Source organism: Poecilia reticulata, linkage group LG19 (assembly GCF_000633615.1).
Source record: "Poecilia reticulata strain Guanapo linkage group LG19, Guppy_female_1.0+MT, whole genome shotgun sequence".
NCBI classification, from domain to species: Eukaryota; Metazoa; Chordata; class Actinopteri; order Cyprinodontiformes; family Poeciliidae; genus Poecilia; species Poecilia reticulata.
In genome coordinates this window covers 13691074-13708812 of record NC_024349.1, presented here as the reverse complement: position 1 = coordinate 13708812, position 17739 = coordinate 13691074, and the positions used below count along the sequence as shown (strand labels likewise).

Sequence of the window (17739 nt, the reverse complement as noted above, 5' to 3'; positions counted from 1 at the left end):
AAAGTATTGTAAAATGTACAATACTTCTGAAGAGCACTGCATACATGGGACAGCGAGTCATAAATTTGTTTGTCTCGACCTTGATGATGCTGTTCTGATCAGACATATTCAGCTCCCTGCAATTAGAGCCGCCTGTTACATACTTCATGGCAATGAGAGAAAATTAAGCTTAAGTTTATTATGATCCCTGACAAAAGACTGATTGACATGACTGAGCATTTTTTGGTGATGTAGATCACTTAAACATATATATAAATAGGATTAATATAGGTATTTTTATATATAAATCTTATTTATATATAATTCACATAATACGCTTAGTCACAAAAATACAAAAAATAATTTGAAGTAGCTGATTTGGATATTTTTGTGTTACTATTTGATCTTTAAGTGAGCAGAAATTGAGATGTAGAAATGATTCCATCTGGCGGCCACACAAGAGAAGTGGCTTTTATCGTGTTCGGCCCGCCTATCGACTGAKTCAAGTTCCCCATTGGTTAAAAAGAATGAAAGAGTAGAAATTGATTGGTTATATAATTTTCTATCGACCAATCATAGCTTGTGYTTACAAGTGTTTGTGAAAGGTGAAAGTTGAAAATAGAAGTGACGCCACAGTTTTTTCTAAGGTTCCAAATACTGAATTTATTTAATCAKAGAAGCGGGAAGATTGATAAAAACGGTGGATAAAAGGAAATGAAAACAAAAGACACGTAACCAGGAGACCCGCAGACCGGAAAGATGTTCTGTTTCGGTGTTAAATCCGGGAGGTCGTCCGTGTCTTTACACAAGGTTGGATGCTAAGCTAACACCTGCTTTATTTCTGTTATACTAGAATCAATTTTAGTGATGCTTAGCATACTTTTATTCTGTATGATAAAAACAAGAGGTGGCCTTTAGGTTTTTTTCTACCARAATGTTCCTAACTAACAGACAAATTATTCATAAAGATATTGTTATTTTAACTTTTTACAGTAATAAACAGAAAAAGTTTTTTTTCCTAATACATTATGCCATAAAAGGAAGCCACARTTTGTAAATAACTCAAATATGTATGAATYTTTCAAGTGTAATTAGGTTWAGTTTAAAAGAAGGGATTTTATTAAATKATTGAGTATGTGTAAAATACAGTTAACAGTTACTTCAGGCTTAATTTTYCCARGCAAAACCTGTTTTATTGGTAATCTTAGTACCCCAAATAGATTGTGCCTGAAACGTCACCATGTATAATCTTCCACTTCTCTGCAGTTTACTTYTTTTTACTAGACTAACATTAGCAGTTTTCCACMGAAATATAAAGTAAGATCAGTCCAAACATGGAGAGATTTAAATGTAATGTGGTATTTCAGTTAAGTTTAAATGTTCTACCATGGTGTAGACCGCTAACCTAACACAATCTCTTTATTAATATGTAATAAAGAACGGAGACATCTTCTTTCACCTGATTGGACCTTTAAACGCCATCCTGTAATAACATTAACCAGATATATCTCATCAAGATTAAAAACCTTTTTTTTTTCTTGGACAAAGAAGCCAAGTAGTGCTTGTGAGAAAATCACAGTTGTCCATCTTGCCTTTAAATTTAGTTGAGATGAGAAGCAGAGCATATTTTTATATAGACATTTTACAGTGTTTTCATCTCTGAAAAGTCAAACTTAGGTCATTTTCTCAGTAATCAACCAATAAACTGCTGCTGTTTTTGGAAATTTCTTACTGCTCCTTGCCTTTGAAATGAAAAACCTGATAAATAATTAAAGSAATCATGTGTTTTCCAGATCTTCTTTGTTTCCTTGTTACACATGAAAGCTCATCACGTCAGTCTCTGTCCTCTACATTTATGGAGACGTTGTCTCCATAGTGGGATCATTCGCTCTTTGCCTGCCGGACCAGAATCCTCTCCTCCTCCTGCAGTGACGGGCCTGGCTGACAGCGCCTCCTTAGATCAGAGCCAGGACTCCTCTTCCACTTGGTCCCCTGAGCAAGGACCCCCACCTGCTCCCACCCACTGCTGCATGAGTGGTTGCCAYAACTGCGTTTGGATCGAACATGCGGAGCAGCTCCTAGCATATTATCATGATGGAGGAGACAGAGCGCTTGCTGCCATAGAGGAAAATGTTCTTGATGAGAATCTCAAGGCATATCTTAAGATGGAGATCAAACTGCTGAAAAAGACGTGATGCTTTCCATGGACTCCCACCTACCTCATGTGGTCAGATTTTYAGTCAGTTTAYGGGCTTTATGTAAGCTCAATGAGTGACTTGTGTTTGGTTTTGTTTTTTTGTTTTTTTTTCCTGCAAGCAGCCACAGAGTTTTGACAAGAAAATGTTGAAGCGTCCTTTTGACATTTCGTTGATAGATGAAGTCGCATTGTGCCTCTTTTAGTCTCCTGTAGCTTTAATTCACAAACGCCTTTTTTTTTTTTTTTTGAAAATCGTCTTTGTTTAATTTTGTTGTAATTGAATTATATTCTATTATAATAAGTTTTTCATAGATTTTTTTTAAAAATAAAGTTTGTTCTATTTATTTATTTTAACTTAAAGGTTCCTGCTTTTTTTCTCCCTTCTGGGCACAGAGAAATAGTCCAAATAGCCAAACAAACCTATCAGTTACAACTAAAAAAAGAGTAAAAAGGCTGTAGGAATGAGCTGCTGTTGTCTCCAAGTGTCGATTCAAAATCGGTTTTAAAYTTTGCTACTTATACCACAAATCTTCCTCCAAAAATAAGTTGTGCAAGTGAACAGGTAGGGTTTTTTCGCGTGAGCTGTGTGTGTCAAGAAATATGTCGTGATGGTGTTTGAGATAATGGCTGAGGAAATGGCACACTTTCTAACCTCAAAACAGGAAATTGCACTGCATGCTCATGGTCATYCATAGCTTTACTTGGTAGAAGTGGTTGCGAAACGCTCTTCTACAGCTTTGAGTTTTCTTCTCAAAGCTGCTTACCCACTATTTCCTATCTTGCTATGTATGCTGATTTAACACATAAAACATTTATTAAAYGTGTCTAAACATGAGATCCACTTAGATATTGTGGAAGTCTTCTCTTTGAAGTACACGTGTTACTTTTGATGCACAGGAATAATGTGTAAATTGGGATCAGTGGTGTGGAATTCGCCGTCTTCTGTAATGTCTTGACACAACAGAMGCCACTGTCTTGTTTGCATTTTTTTTCATGACTAGAAACTATATATCAATGTATTGAGTCCCAAAGTGGTCACCAAATTAGCTAAGATTAGTAAAATATTTTCATGACAATGGGAATGACGGAGTAATTTTGTGATTGTATTTCTGTGGTATTTTYATAAGTTTGAAAATGTGCCACAAGACTTGATGCTTATGAACATTTAGTTGGTCATCTTATATTTCAAGTCTCATCTATAGTCATTCTCAATAAGCTTTATTTATGGGATAAGTTAGAATTTTGAAAGTAGCGTTATGTGGGAAGCTTATGACTAATGAGTAATGTTGCTTTATCAGGGCAGATTTTCATCAATTTTTGTCTCAGTTCTTTTGTCTCAAAGATATTTGACCMCCAAATATCTTTGAAACTAACATGTTTACCCAAAAAGAAGCTAAATTAAAAAAGCAATTTACAGCAAGATATTGATTGGTCATAGCTTATGATAAGCCTGCTCGGAACTTTGTCTTCAAGAAGCCAAAACCTGATGGATGCTGAAGCAGTGCGTTTCTCATTTATGGGATAACTCAAAAAAAAAGGCTAAGAAAGTTTTAAAATTTTGGCCAGCACAACTTGGTTCAGTTTTTTTTTAAATATGAGCAAATAAGAGAACCCCCAAWTTTTAAAACTATAGCATCCTTCATAAAACATACAAATTCATTAAAAGTGATGTCCTACTTTRCAATTTTAGTAGTGCGTGTATACAGCTCTTCTAATAGGTCACAAAATATTCAAACATATCAATGACCGCTAGAGGGAGTCCTAAACCCAGTGTGAAAGTTTTCCTAACTACTGAAATWRTTTCTGGATTTTTGTCAATAATTTCACTATTATACTTTCCGTTTCCCTGCTGTTTGYTGTAAAATACAGCTTCTAACACATTTAACTAATAAAATCAAAAACCCCTYTCTGTGTCACTGACTTGCACTTCAAATATTTATCTTCCAAGTATTGATGTTCTCCTGATKTTAATAGGATTTAGAGGACTGATGGAGGCACGTGCCATTATTGACGTCTGTCAGTCACTTGGCTGGAGAGCGCTGCAACCGGCCTGCCGTCCCTCATGTCCAGATCACCAAGGTAACGGTGACCCTGATCTCATGCTCTGAGTCAGCACTARCGTAGTAATACAATACACTTGTACGGTGTTAATAATACAGTGATCAGTGCCGCAGCTCCTGCCTTGCACAGTGATGCCCTGATCTGGGTTATGCATCGGATTTTACTGATCATACACAGCAGTCTGAACTCGATGACTCTGACAGTGTTGGATAAAGTCGAGACAGATTATCGCTGATGCCAAGGCTCCAGTTTCACTTTGCGTCATGGCAGTGTGTGTTAATTAGGTGGCATAAATCTGCGTAGATGTGCTTTCAAATCTTCATTCGTTWGGCTGTTGTCAACTTCAACGATGGCAACAAAATAACTGAACGCTTAGCAGATAAAAACAAATCTATCTGGAGTTGTGTTCTATAATTTTGGTCATACAGCAATTCAACTACAGAGATGTGGGAAGAGTTCAAGACGKTCAAATGCAGAAAGTATTTGTTTAATGAGACATCTCAAGCCAAGATCAGGGCTCTGCTGGTATGACTGTAACTTTGAAAGCTAAGGGTACTTACTGGTATATTCTTTGCTTTTTGCAGATGATCTGGTTGTATTGATACCATAAAACCACAACCTTCTGTCCAAAGTGTGMTATAGTCTTCTGGTTTTGTTAGAAATTTTACATATGAGAATATTTTGTTTCTGTCCTGGTGGATTAAAGGGTTTCACACATTATGGAAGTGTAAAAAAAATAAACTATCAGATTGCTGTACATTTTTATATTTAACATAACTGTTCTGTTTACACAGTTCATTCACCTCTGTAAAACAAAGAAGAGTCAAACATATTTTCCCTTCTGACCATCCTGCTAAGGGATTAGCGCAGGCCTCAAGTCAGCTGCACAGACAGCCTGGAGGCAAGGAAAAAAATTCACAGCAAAACAAAAGAAACATTCATTCATCCATCCATTGTCTACTTGCTTGTCCTTGCATGCAGGGTTACAAAGGGGTTGGTGCCTATCCCCAGCAGTCATTGGGTGACAGGCAGAACACCCTGGACAGATCACCAGTTCGTTGCAGAGCACCACAGACACACACATCTAAGGACAATTTGGAGACACCAATAATCTGAAGGTCATGTTTTTGGACGGTGGAAGAAAGCCAGAGTAACAAAGTAACAATACTGCAAAACTAAAATAGATCATGGGTGTTTTTATAGCTACTTTTCTAACACTTGTATTTTACTGAAAGTCAGAAATCAGATTTGGTAAAGACCTCACAATCATCTATTCCATGTTTCATTGACTTGCTGTCTTCAGTGAGTAATTTAGCTACTATTAACAGTGCAAGAAGACAACACATGTTTCAGCTTTTGAGGAATTCAGCCACTAAAAGATCATGTCCACAAACATTCAGCAAAGTTAATATCTGCCCTTTACTGCACTAGGAGACACAATGTAAGAAGTAAGCTGTTTATTACTATCACTTTCACTTATATGAGTGGTAGCCAATTTCTGGGTCAGGATTTGAGGAAACTCCAACTTTAGGAAGCTTCCCTGTTAGATATTTGCATAACAAATTTGGAAATTCTTTCACACCTGAACACAAATCCAGCACAAGATAACTTCTTCTAACAGCTACGTTAGCTGCACTGCTAACGTTAGCTTGCACATGAATGAAAACAAGTAAAGATTCAGCTATTTTTGTGTTTTTATTTTTGTCGACTGCTATGACTTGTACAGTTGAAAACATTTTGAAAAATGTTACTTGGAAAAATATCTTCTAAGTTATTTAGTTTCTGTTGCTGTAGTCAAACTTCTGTTGAGTGCATGTTACATTTGCACTGCTGACCGTCCAAAAAAGCCAACTCAGATATAAAATGTGAAAGCTACAGCATTTTTTTTTTCTTTTAATAACGGATAATAAATTACTATCTGTCTCAAATTTGCTACCTCTCTGTCTGCCTAAATTGTGGCGTATTTCTTAAGGCAGGAGATGAAACTTTTTTCCTAAATGAGCTACTGGTTTTAAAGTTGCAAGAAGGCCAGTTTGGTTGCGAAAACTTTCTATATAAACAGCAGATGTTGGAGAATTGCATTGCAAACAGCCGGGGAAGATTCTGGCGGCTTTAGGAATCTTCCTGTGACATTGATAATCTGCATAATCTGGTCTGTGTTATCTTGTCCTGCATCCTCATTGTCGTCAGTCAGTAGTTTAATTACCTTCCTGGTGTTGACGTGAAATTTCTAGAGACCTTTGGAGACATTTCTGGAACTTAAAGTTTTATAAAATTTCCTACAAAATATAAGCCATAAAAAAAGCATTTAAAGGCTTAAAATTGACAAATTATGTTATAGAAATGGTAATATAAACAAGGTTTCAACAGATTTCCTGAGTGTAGATGAGCTTCTTTTAGGCAGTTTATATTGAGAATAGGCACAACAGTCCTCTTAAGTAACAAGAGGTAGAAATGTTTGGTTAAAGTCATTACCGATTTAATATACAAAGTAACATGAAAATTCTCAAAAAGCAACCAAAACTGCACTAAGATGAAAATGTATTTGAACCCTGAAAAATTCAGATTGCCTCAAGACCAAACAATTGATATGTAGTCATAAGGGTTTGGAGGCGGCGCCTTCATAATCGCCTGCTGGAGTTGGGTTATAAGAGGCCCGGAGGTCCAAACCAGCCCTCACAGCGAGCCTAGCATAGAAGTCCACTCATCTGCTAGACTGAGCAGTGCTGCACCCACATCCACTCGTTTGGCTGAGCTTCAATCAATCTGGTGGTGAGTACATTGGAAGTCAGGTACCTGGGGATGATCTGCGGATGGAAGGAAGTCATATTTATCCTTTATTTGCAGATAATTTATGAAATTATAAGACTTTAAGAAAACAATCTGATTTTACCAGCTGATATAATAAATGTAATTGTATTTTTTTTTCTTCTGTGTCATAATTAGGTTTGAATTGGAATGTAGCTCATTTAATTTTAAACCGTCTTTGCCTTTGAATTTCATTGGATTGAATTATATATATCTCCGGTTTGATATAAATTGAACTTGTTTTTATTGTAAAGTGTCTTGGGTTGTCCTGGTGCAACCAAAATGAAATAACATAATATGTTTTATTTTCAAAATGTATTCATTTATTCAGGGTATTTTTTTTTTTACAAAAACAATATGCAACACCTAGAATTACATAAAATTGTCCAAAAACACATTTGTAAAATCATGAAAAGGTTTCTCTTTTAGAATATAAACTTTACTATTGTGGACTGACATTCAAATTCCGCACCTTTTTATTGAAATCCATCCGCAACAACATTAAGAGTAAATATCCACATTTGTCAGTCGTAACAGAGACAGATTGTTCGATTAGACCCTCAGTGCACAGCTCAGCAACTCCTCCCAGTCGTCCTTGTTTTAACAGGATTACATGAGTGCAACCAGCTTGAAATGGAGAGGGTTAGGACATCTTATCTTGAGCCAGGGATTAGAGGAAATTGGGTCGTCTTTGGTGGACAGGCTGCGGCGTGGACCCCCAAGGACTTTCAGTTACAGGAAAGCGTCAGATCCATAAGAGGATTAGAACTGATAATGTCAGACAGAGGTGACGGTAAATCTTACATCAAATCAAACTGGACGTGGAGGCAGGAAAGAAGACCGAGGTGACACTTTTCGCCAAATCGTAACATGAGTTTTGCTTCCACAGATTTCATCACGACAGCTTCACTTCTGAGAAACCCAACGACTCACCTGCGCACGTCCTTTCGGAGTGCTCAAAATGAATCTTGAGCCACCCAAAGCTGAAATCAAATCAGCCACCCGTGTAACCGGAGGCCCCGCCACTCCTCGCAAGGGCCCGCCCAAGTTCAAGCAGCGGCAGACCAGACAGTTCAAGAGTAAGCCTCCAAAGAAAGGAGTTCAAGGGTACGTCTCGACTAAAGCTTTTTCTCATTCAGGTCTTACAAAAAAATAAATAAATAAATGAATGCATGTTTTAATGTGTAATCTATGGTGTTCTTTCAGCTTTGGAGATGACATTCCTGGCATGGAGGGCTTGGGCACAGGTGAGTTTACAGTAAGACTTAAAATGCAGAACATTTCAGCGATTGAGAAGGCGCCTAAGCAACTTCACATTTCCACCTCTATCCCCAGATATCACCGTCATCTGCCCCTGGGAGGCCTTCAACCACCTGGAGCTGCACGAGCTGGCCCAGTACGGCATCATCTGAGCCTTCCCGCTACGGGCCGAGTGTTTCCGACCACCTGCCTCAGGCCCCATCCGAAACCTCTAAACGGAACTGTTCTAAACAAAAAACCAAAATAACGAACTGTAACAAACATAAAAATCGGAAAAAGAGAAAAAAGTGACCAAAAAAAAAAAGAAGTATATTCTCTGACCCTGGACTCTCCGACTCTTACACAACCTCTGCTTGTTTAGGATCTGTTTGTTTTTGTTTTTTTTACATCTTCACTCAGTAGCTCTGCTCCGTCATTCCCCCACCAACAACAACAACAACAAAGGAACATCTACGCCTGCTCTCTGCTCTTTTGCTTTCTCTTCTCTCTCTCTTCTCGTCTGTCCTGTACACGGATAAAAACAAGAAACCTACGCAAGCAAGGCAGCCTCACAGTGAGTTTAAGTGACAGACCCGTGAAACAGGTGGGCTCCCGTTTCACGTGCCTCGTTCTCCATATTAAGAGGGTTCTTCCATCGATGCCGAACACATTAAAATCCTGAACCTGAATTCTGTAGAGAGCAGACACCGGCTCGACATTGCTAAGCGTAAAAACAATAATCAGAGCGCCACGATGCAAAATAAAACCGCCCCCTTTTACTGCACAAATCAAGACTTTAAAATCAGCTCAAAAACTGGCGTGTTATTGCAACTTATCACTGCACCTCTGCCCTCGTGTTTTCTAATGAGGCCAATATCCCCCTTCTACCTTGTAAATCTCCCTTGTATAATGTTGATCTATGTCATTGCATGTGTATTTCTCCTTCTTCCACATGACACTGTAGTGTCCTGTGAGTTTGTATTTGGTGTTTTGAAGCTCATCGTTGTAGCTCTCGTTTGTTTTTCTTACCTAGAATAGCACTTTTTTTTTTTTCATTTGTATGCATATCATCTGCCTGTGATTCATCTCCAAATCCTCTTTGTCGTGAATCACACCACTGACACGTGCGGTTATTCTTTCACTGCGGAGGAGAAGACGATTATAAACGAAAGAGTGAAAGAAGGCAGAGGGATCAGTGGAATAAATGCTAACAACAAAAGTCTGTCGAGATGTGTAATGGAGCTTTGTTCTCTCTACAGGACGATGGAACAAAAAAATAAATAAAGAAAAAAAAGAGTAAAATGAAACTGAATCTGTTTCTTCAAATAAAGCTCTTAGATCAACAGGAAAAACAGGAACATGTAATCTATCTCAGAGGAAAGGTAACATTTTATAAAGCCTTGAAATGTTATTTGAGCAAAAGTGACAAGAGATACTGAGAGGATGTTACACGTGGAAAGAAAAGAGTCAAAGGCCTTGTAAATGCAAATGAAACAACAAATGTGCGGCGACGATTGCTGTAACTTTGTATTTTATACATGAATTTAAACTAATTTGTAAACTGATATAGACAACAAATGTTAGACAAACATGAAAAAGAAAGGGGCGCTCTGATTGTTGCTTAATTGGACAGGGGCTCTAAAACAAAATTGTTCAATCTGCTCCTAGGAAAAACTAACTTGAGGGAAAGTCGTGCATACATKCAAGATAAAAAGAAAGTGYTCAAGAAAACAAAATAAAATGGATCCTCCTTCTGAACAGTTATTTTTTTTACACTGTCTGGTTACGCTAAATTAACAACACAATCACCAAACCTTTTGAAGTTACTTCCTGAACCTCTTTAAGGTTTTGTTTCTTGTCTTGTCTTGTTTGATTTTTCAGGAATTCCTCAGATGAATCACCGAAATTATGCACATGTATCTGTGTAAAGTATGAAAATGAAAAGGTTTTTAATTATTAGATTTTGTCTATTTGAACTATTGACAGTAGTTCAAATTGGCAAATGAGGAAACTTTCATTTTAGCCATGCAAAACTTAAGTACAACAAAGTAACTTTACAAACGTCTGTAAACTGGTCTAACCACCTGACTTCTGCGTACCACGCCTTATTAAAAGGGTTAAGTTGCTTAACCCTTTTAAGGGGTTAAGGGGTTAACTATGAGAACTTCTCAAGTTATGAAGTTCTCATAACTTCATAACTTATAAAGTTATGAGAAGTTATGAGACCTCATAACTTCTCAAGAAGTTCTTGAGAAGTTCTAAGTTATGAGAACTTCTCAAGTTATGAAACTTGAGAGCTGCTGAACCTTTTCTTATAAATGTGCTTGGAATAAAGAGCATACCAGTGAGTGAGTTCAGTCTAAGGGCAGATAAGACGACAGCACTATAAAAAAGACAATAAAGATAAGATGAGCAGGTGTGTACAGGAAGGGATTGACTTTTGTAGATCGAAAAAATGAAGATTAAAGCCAACACCACATACTGTATGAAAGATGGCTAACAAACGAAAAGATGAGAAATTTACACACACACACACACACACACACACCTCCTCCCCCCACCCCCCCACACACACACACGCACACACACACACACGCACACACACACACACACACGCACACGCACACACACACATGCTATATATGGAGAGAATTATTTTTTGTGATCATCAGAGTGAAGTGCATGGCACCGTTGTATATTCTTGTGTTATACAATTAAGTTAAAATCATGTATAATTTCCCCCTACGAGTGTAACGATGTAAAAAAAAAATCATTTGTTTTCCTTTGTCTCTTGTCCCTTTTTGATTTTTTTAAGTAGCTCTGTGACGCCTCCGTGGTGTTTTATTGTGAAAGTCTGAACCGGAAACGGCTACACATCCTAAAGCTAGCTTTATCCTCGTCGAGGAAAAGTGACAGCGGGACTCTGCATCCGTGCACACCGCATCAGTTCCTCCTCTTCGGGACTTACCTGGAAGCTGGATAAAGCTGCAGCGATCACATTGTAGCTTTCAGTAGCCACTATAGTTCTGGTGAATATATAAATTCCCCTCTGCCGTCGATAAAATAATCCGGAAACTTTCAACTCAACTGCGGAAGAAAATGAACGAGAGCGAACTGAACCTTTTTGATTTTGAGCGACGTTTCGATGAAACTCGAGCTCTGGAATGGATGCAAGAAAACTGGTGAGTGGATTTAAAACTATCGTAAATAAGATGAAACATCATAACTGGCTGCTGTGACTTTTTTTTTTCTTGCCGGTAACATGTCGTACTTTGCAACTACAGATTCGTTAGAAAGGCGGGGCATTTTAATTTTAGGCACTTCCTYTTTAAAAGGGTTTCAAGGATGCAAAGTATTACTCAGCACACCTTGAACTTTTTAACATTTTGTTATGCTGTAGCCAAAACCTAAACTTTTATTTATCTAATAGGGAAGACAAAGATACATGTTTTTTTTTTGTGTGTGTTTCTTTTGTGTTAAATTTACAAACACAAACCTAAACCATACTTTCAGTGTGGTATGAATCTGTAGAGTTTGCACATCAAGAGACCTTGATTGGAAGTTGGATGGAGAACTCTGATCAGAAAAGCATCACAGGGAGGTGGTGCCATCACCAAAAGCAGCACAGAAATCCTCAGATCAGATGGGAGGGGGGGTCTGTTGACTGGATTTCTCCACAAATCAGGACTCTATGGTAGACGCTACAGCCAAGAAGAAAGGCTGTTGAGAAAAAGCCACAAGACTTTGGCTTGTGGCCACAAGACATGGCACAAGCCATGTGCAGTGGTCTGCACATGGCTTGCAGTCCACTACAAGCCATGTGCAAACAAATGGATGCCATAATCAGGGGAGACCACAATGTAAATTTTTGACCTGCATAAAAAGTGGCAAACAATTAAAACTGCAAATTACCATTACCACTTTACACAAAACATGGGGGTGGCAGCATCATGCATCTTTAGGAAAAACTGGGCATCTACCCAGAATTGACGGAAAGATTGATGGAGTTAGATAAAGGGTAATTCAGGAAGACAAGCTATTGGAGCCTGCATATAACCTGAGACTGAGGCGACGGTTCACCTTCCTTGTCAGCAGCCCTAAAACATACACCCAATTTGCAGCTGTAGTTGCATCGAACCGTACTCTCTCAGGTGGCAGGATCACAAAAGCAGGGGCACGCTTTGTTTATAAAAAAAAAAGTGTTAAAACCATATCTCATTATCTKTGCATTTTGCAGAGTTCAGAAAAGAAAAATCCAAAGTAGTTTGTGACTTTGATGCGACAGAAAGTAAAACAATAGTGTGAATACTTTCAAAGGGCACAGCTAGCGTTCTTCCTTGTTACCTTGTCTGGGTGCAACGACAACATCTTTTGAATTATTTGGTTGTGCAGCATTCCTCACCATCAGCATCTGAGTATCAGCTGAACAACACAAAGGCCGTCTCCTTTATCAGTTTGTTCCTTGTCTTCAGGTCTCATGCAGCTGCAACTATATTTCTGAAGAAACTCGATAACACTACTCCAAGAAATACTCATCACCATTTTCAATACTAAGAAACTTTTTTTTTTTTTTTGAAGGCACGGGGGGTTCTTTCTAGCTAGGAACAAAATATATATATATGGTTAATTACAATATGACAACATTATAGCTTCTTTAATTAGGGATAGAGGAAGAGCTGAATTAGTCTATCCTTAATTTAAAAGTGCCACTTTCCTGTTTGCAAAACCAGCAGACCAAGTGTTAATGTCCTTCTATGGAAACATGTACCTCTGATTAAGATGTATCCTTCCATTTTCTTTCAATTCAAATATATTTGTGGTTTAAAAGTACATTTGTCTACTGTTGAGGGACGTTTAGTTTTTTCTTTCGTCCGTGTGCCTCATTGGGAAACTACCTCCAAACAATGCTTGTGCCTTGTCAGCAAAAGAGAGTCACATATGTGTTTTTTTTTTCCTGGAACGTGTCCTCCATGTAGAACTCTTGTTTATAATCAGGTGAGTGACTACAAGGAGGGTMTGGGTTAAGAGTATCTGTTGTTGGAGCTCTGCTGCTAAGAAGACTATTAGGGAAAACAAGATTGCATCASCTTACGGATTTTGACGCAAATGAATATCTGTGATTAATTAATCTTTCTATTATTGATAATATCAAGCTCTAAATGATTGTGACAACCCTGCTCCTCACTCCCTAGACTTTAATAAGATCCTTGCAAAAGTGACTTGAGAAGCGGGGGTGTGAACCCACAGAGGAACCTGTCAGTCTCACAGGTTTGGGCACATTTTTGAGGTAGACGATAATCCAGAAGATGGTAGCAAGATTAAAACCACAAACATCATTGGGATTTAAAGTGGCAGACCGAGGCAAACTATTTTTTTTATATATATATAATTGTGAAGTAGGAAGAGAATGATGCATGGTTTCCAAAGCTTTTTACAAATGCAAATCTGAAAAGTGACATTCTTCTGTGTTCACACCTGCTTTTAGTCTGCTGTCCGAGAATAACAGTCCTGTGAAACCCAACTGCCTCTGAAAGTTGCAGAAAATGAAAAGAATGTGGCCCTACTGGAAACATACCATGTTATGGATGTATGTGATTAAAATAAGTGAATTTTCTTTCAATTTTCTAATGATTTTTGTTGGGCCACCTGGTAGATAATAAAATCTATATTTTCTTACAAAAAAAAAGGAAAAATCATTTAGAGTGCTAAAAAAAACCTACATTAATCAATCACTTTCTGATTATTTGGTATCACCTGACGGTAAATGTGTCAAACTCCTCTTGCATAACGGTTGACGTGTGTAAACTAAAAAAGCAGAACTACAAAGCAAACATGAMTTCATCTGACTGTCGATTCTCTGAGGCCCTTTGGATATCGGTCCAGGTTAAAAATACACCGATAGTTAAAAATTACTTCATACATGTGAATATTGAACCGTGGGTGAGGTAAATGTTTGATTTGCTTGGATTCATTGTTCTTGTTTACCCTCTTCAAGACACACTGCTACCCCTATGGCCATATTCTGAACAAATGTTAATGTATTTTATGGAGATTGTATGCGATAGACCAACACAATACGTACTGAAAGTCTTTTGGGGTATATCTTATCTTTCCAATTTTTCCTTGCAAAATACCTCAAACTTAGTCAGACTGTTGAAGAGAGTCTGTGAATATTGATTAATTTGAAGTAATTCAAAGCATTGCACATTGGTTTTATGTCTGGACTTTGGCTAGGCCAGTCTAACACGTGGCTACGCCATTGCTCTGGCTGTTTGCTTAAGGTCATTGTCCTACTGGAACGTGATCTAGCAGATCTATTTTTACCAACTTTGCATATTCAGTTCCAATCCTTCAGATGAATGGAACTAACTATCGGCCATGAGATTTTAAGATTAAATTTGTAATGTGGGGTGTACTAGTTGTGTAATGGGCAGATTTTCCACCAGTGCTGTAAATCTCTGCAGCTCCTTCAGAGTCGGGCTTCTTGACTACTTCTTAAAGGCTCTTCTTGACCGGCTTGTTAGTTKAGGATGAAATCATTTTCACCTAACTCTGCTTTAATTTTCTCCGCAACTTTTATCTCTGCCTTGTCTGCTGAGCTCCTTGTTCTTCCTGAGGCMGTTTGTTCACTATGTTCTCTAACAAACCTCCGAGGTCTTCACTGAAAGTAAATACAGACTGCAATTAATTTTCAGTCTTTATTTACTGCAAATAAATAAATTAATTGGAGTTAATTGTACCAGTTAACTCTAATTAATTGATACATTCTTAAGGCAAATGGGTGCACCGGTTCGTATTTATGTGTTTTAAATTAAGGGTGTAAATGCATAAAAAGCCACAATTTTTCAGATTTTTCTTTGTAAATAAAAATAAATAAATAAAAAGAAAATCATAATTTTTCTCCTACAGTGACTGAATGGATAAAACTAGGACAGTTTAGCTCTTTTGCTGAGGCCCATTTACTGAACGGGGTGAAAAATATCAGACTTTCAAGTGATTTATTTGGTGGGTGGCAGCCAATAAAAAAAAAAAAATAAAACCATTTCACTCGCATGCTAAACAATCGTAGCATCCCTGTGTGTTTTAGMGTGTCGAGTGTGTTGCGATGTTTGGAGTTTTGCGGAGGCTTGGGAGCTTACCGCCTGTTCCCTCTCTGCAGGAGCAAGTCATTCATATTTTGTGGCCTGTACGCTGCGCTCGTGTTCGGAGGCCGACACTTCATGAGGGAAAGGCCGAAGCTGAACCTGCGCCGACCTTTGGCATTGTGGTCGCTGAGCCTCGCCATTTTCAGGTGAGTCCAACTTGCTCTGCGGTGAGCTAAAAGCTTTTACTCAYCAACACAGTTGCTGCCATAAAACGGTTAAACATCCAAGCCTCTCTGTCTATTTTCCTGCTCTCTGAGATAATGGATTGTTTYTTTACGAAGCATTTTCATCAAATAAAACATTTACRATGCTTAGGTTGATTATTTCTTACACCTGTGAAGAAAACTGCAGAGTGGTGCGGTTTTCTTCACAGTTTATGTATGTCATATTGAAGAGTAATTATCAGAGTTTATCTTATCAGAGTTTATGTATTCATTAAAATATTAAAATGTCCTTTTTTTTCATATTCTTTCTTCACAATTCAGTATTATCGGAGCGGTCAGGACTGGAAAATACATGATGCACATTATCACTAAGAGCGGCTTCAAACAGTCCGTGTGTGACAATAGTTTCTACAACGCACCCATCACCAAGTTCTGGTCCTACGCCTTTGCTATTAGCAAGGCCCCTGAGCTCGGTAAGATTCCCTCTGTTTATTTTCAAATGTTTTGTTTGAAGCTGGATTATATTCTTGTTTTCATATTTTTAATGCCCTGCATTGTACCAGTCAGTCAATTTGAGGTTSCGCAACATAATGGTATGAACCAGTTCCAAAATGAAAATATCAACATTTATTCAGGAGTTCAGAGGGTAGTAGAGTAGCACATATTACAATATGTGCTACAGAATTAATAGAATTAATAGAATAAACTTTTACTGTCCTCAAATTGGGAAATTCATAATGCTCGTAATGGCCTGGCTCTGGACATCTCCGAAGAGAATCTGTGGGTCAGATGGCGCCGATTCATCTATAGAAAAAGAGCTAGATGGTCTGGCAGTGAGAAAGTTGTTTTAGTGCAGGAGTGAAATGAAGAATGTTTCCTCAGCTGCAAGCAGGAAAGACGTAGTTGCTTTCCCACTGCTCGGAMCTGGAGGATGTTTCTTTTTTAAAGGGACTGGGATTGGAAAGCCATGGCTGAGGTGTTCAGTTTAAATTATGAAAGTCTGATTTATGTATTTATTTATTTTTTTTTTACATTTTATCAGTTTTAAAATAGAGTTACATGAATAGATTAAGAAAAATAAACAATACATCACAGAGGAATTAYTTGAAATACGTCAGTTTTAGTGGTGACTTAACCCAATTTCCTTTTCCGCAAACTAGTCACTTAGAACTAATTTTGAAATATGTCCCTTACCATCGTGTTGCAGTAATAGATTTATTTTGAATCTGACAAGTTTTTTTTCTTTGGTCAGAAAATGATTGGCTTAAAACATTTTTTTTATGTACAGACCAGATAAAAATGTCTCCATTTGCACTAACCGTGCACTGTACCTACTGTTAACCAGAAAAAATGCACATGATGTGATRAAAATACATTCATTTTGTTGTATAGATTTTTTTATCATTAAAAAATAACATAAATTTGGTTGACGCTCTCGCTCCCTTTGTAATCTAGCTACTACTAGGAGAAGTGTAGATGGTGCTAACAGCTGGTTAGCAAATTCTTTTACTTAGTAAGCTAAATAAGCCCACATAATATATGTTTTATAAGTGTTATAGTAAGAGCACTACATCTGTCAACTTTCATTCAACAATTTTTGGGAAAGGTTAAGACAGCTATGAGCGCTTGTGTGATCACTTGTGTGATCTAACATTAGGGTAGAGTTAAAAAGGACCTTTTTGTGAATGAATTGGCTTGTCATCCTGAAACTGATCGGCACAAAGCACAGTTATATGTWTTCAATTAGCTAAATCAATAAGCTTAACTCCACAGTTTACTACTTAAAAGCCATAGTTCCTTTTGTAAATTCAGCTAGCCATCAGCATCAGCAGTACTATTRATGCTAACATCCAGTCCAGTTGCACAGCTAATGACACAGGTAATCTCTGGARAATGACTTTTATACAGTGACAATTATTCTAGACTTAATTTTAGAAGTTGCTAATGACTAGCTAATGGAGTACATGGTTCTGTTTGCAGCAAATATGGTTTTTAAATTCAGAGATTCAGTGAACTAAGACCTATTTTGTTCTGTAAATTAAGCTAGTCAGTAGGAACAAGAATAGTAGTGGTGCTAAATGGCTACCACATAGTTGTAGACTCTGATGAGAAGGTGTAAGGACACATTAAATTAGCTGTTTAATGT

General features: G+C 37.7%; 3 protein-coding genes across 3 annotated transcripts in view; all 3 read left to right on the top strand.

Moving 5' to 3' along the window:
• The first annotated feature begins 590 nt into the window (after window positions 1-590).
• Window positions 591-3017, top strand: oxld1 (oxidoreductase-like domain containing 1). Its single transcript, XM_008437159.1, has 2 exons — window positions 591-789; window positions 1773-3017. Exons 1-2 carry the CDS (start codon window positions 739-741, stop codon window positions 2172-2174), a joined length of 453 nt encoding a protein of 150 aa, XP_008435381.1. The 5' UTR covers window positions 591-738; the 3' UTR covers window positions 2175-3017.
• Window positions 3018-6900: 3883 nt separating this feature from the next.
• pde6gb (phosphodiesterase 6G, cGMP-specific, rod, gamma, paralog b) lies at window positions 6901-9115 on the top strand. The gene is made up of 4 exons (XM_008437158.2): window positions 6901-7009; window positions 7935-8152; window positions 8252-8292; window positions 8381-9115. The coding sequence occupies exons 2-4, from the start codon at window positions 8007-8009 to the stop codon at window positions 8455-8457; spliced, it is 264 nt and encodes an 87-aa protein (XP_008435380.1). The 5' UTR covers window positions 6901-7009; window positions 7935-8006; the 3' UTR covers window positions 8458-9115.
• Window positions 9116-11148: 2033 nt separating this feature from the next.
• The window catches only part of LOC103481830 (elongation of very long chain fatty acids protein 6-like), a 14931-nt gene continuing 8340 nt past the window's right edge, over window positions 11149-17739 (top strand). The window contains exons 1-3 of the mRNA XM_017310699.1: window positions 11149-11466; window positions 15444-15575; window positions 15915-16247. Of these exons, the coding sequence (XP_017166188.1) occupies window positions 11384-11466; window positions 15444-15575; window positions 15915-16247 (548 nt within the window). The 5' untranslated portion in view covers window positions 11149-11383. The remainder of the gene's footprint in view (window positions 11467-15443; window positions 15576-15914; window positions 16248-17739) is intronic.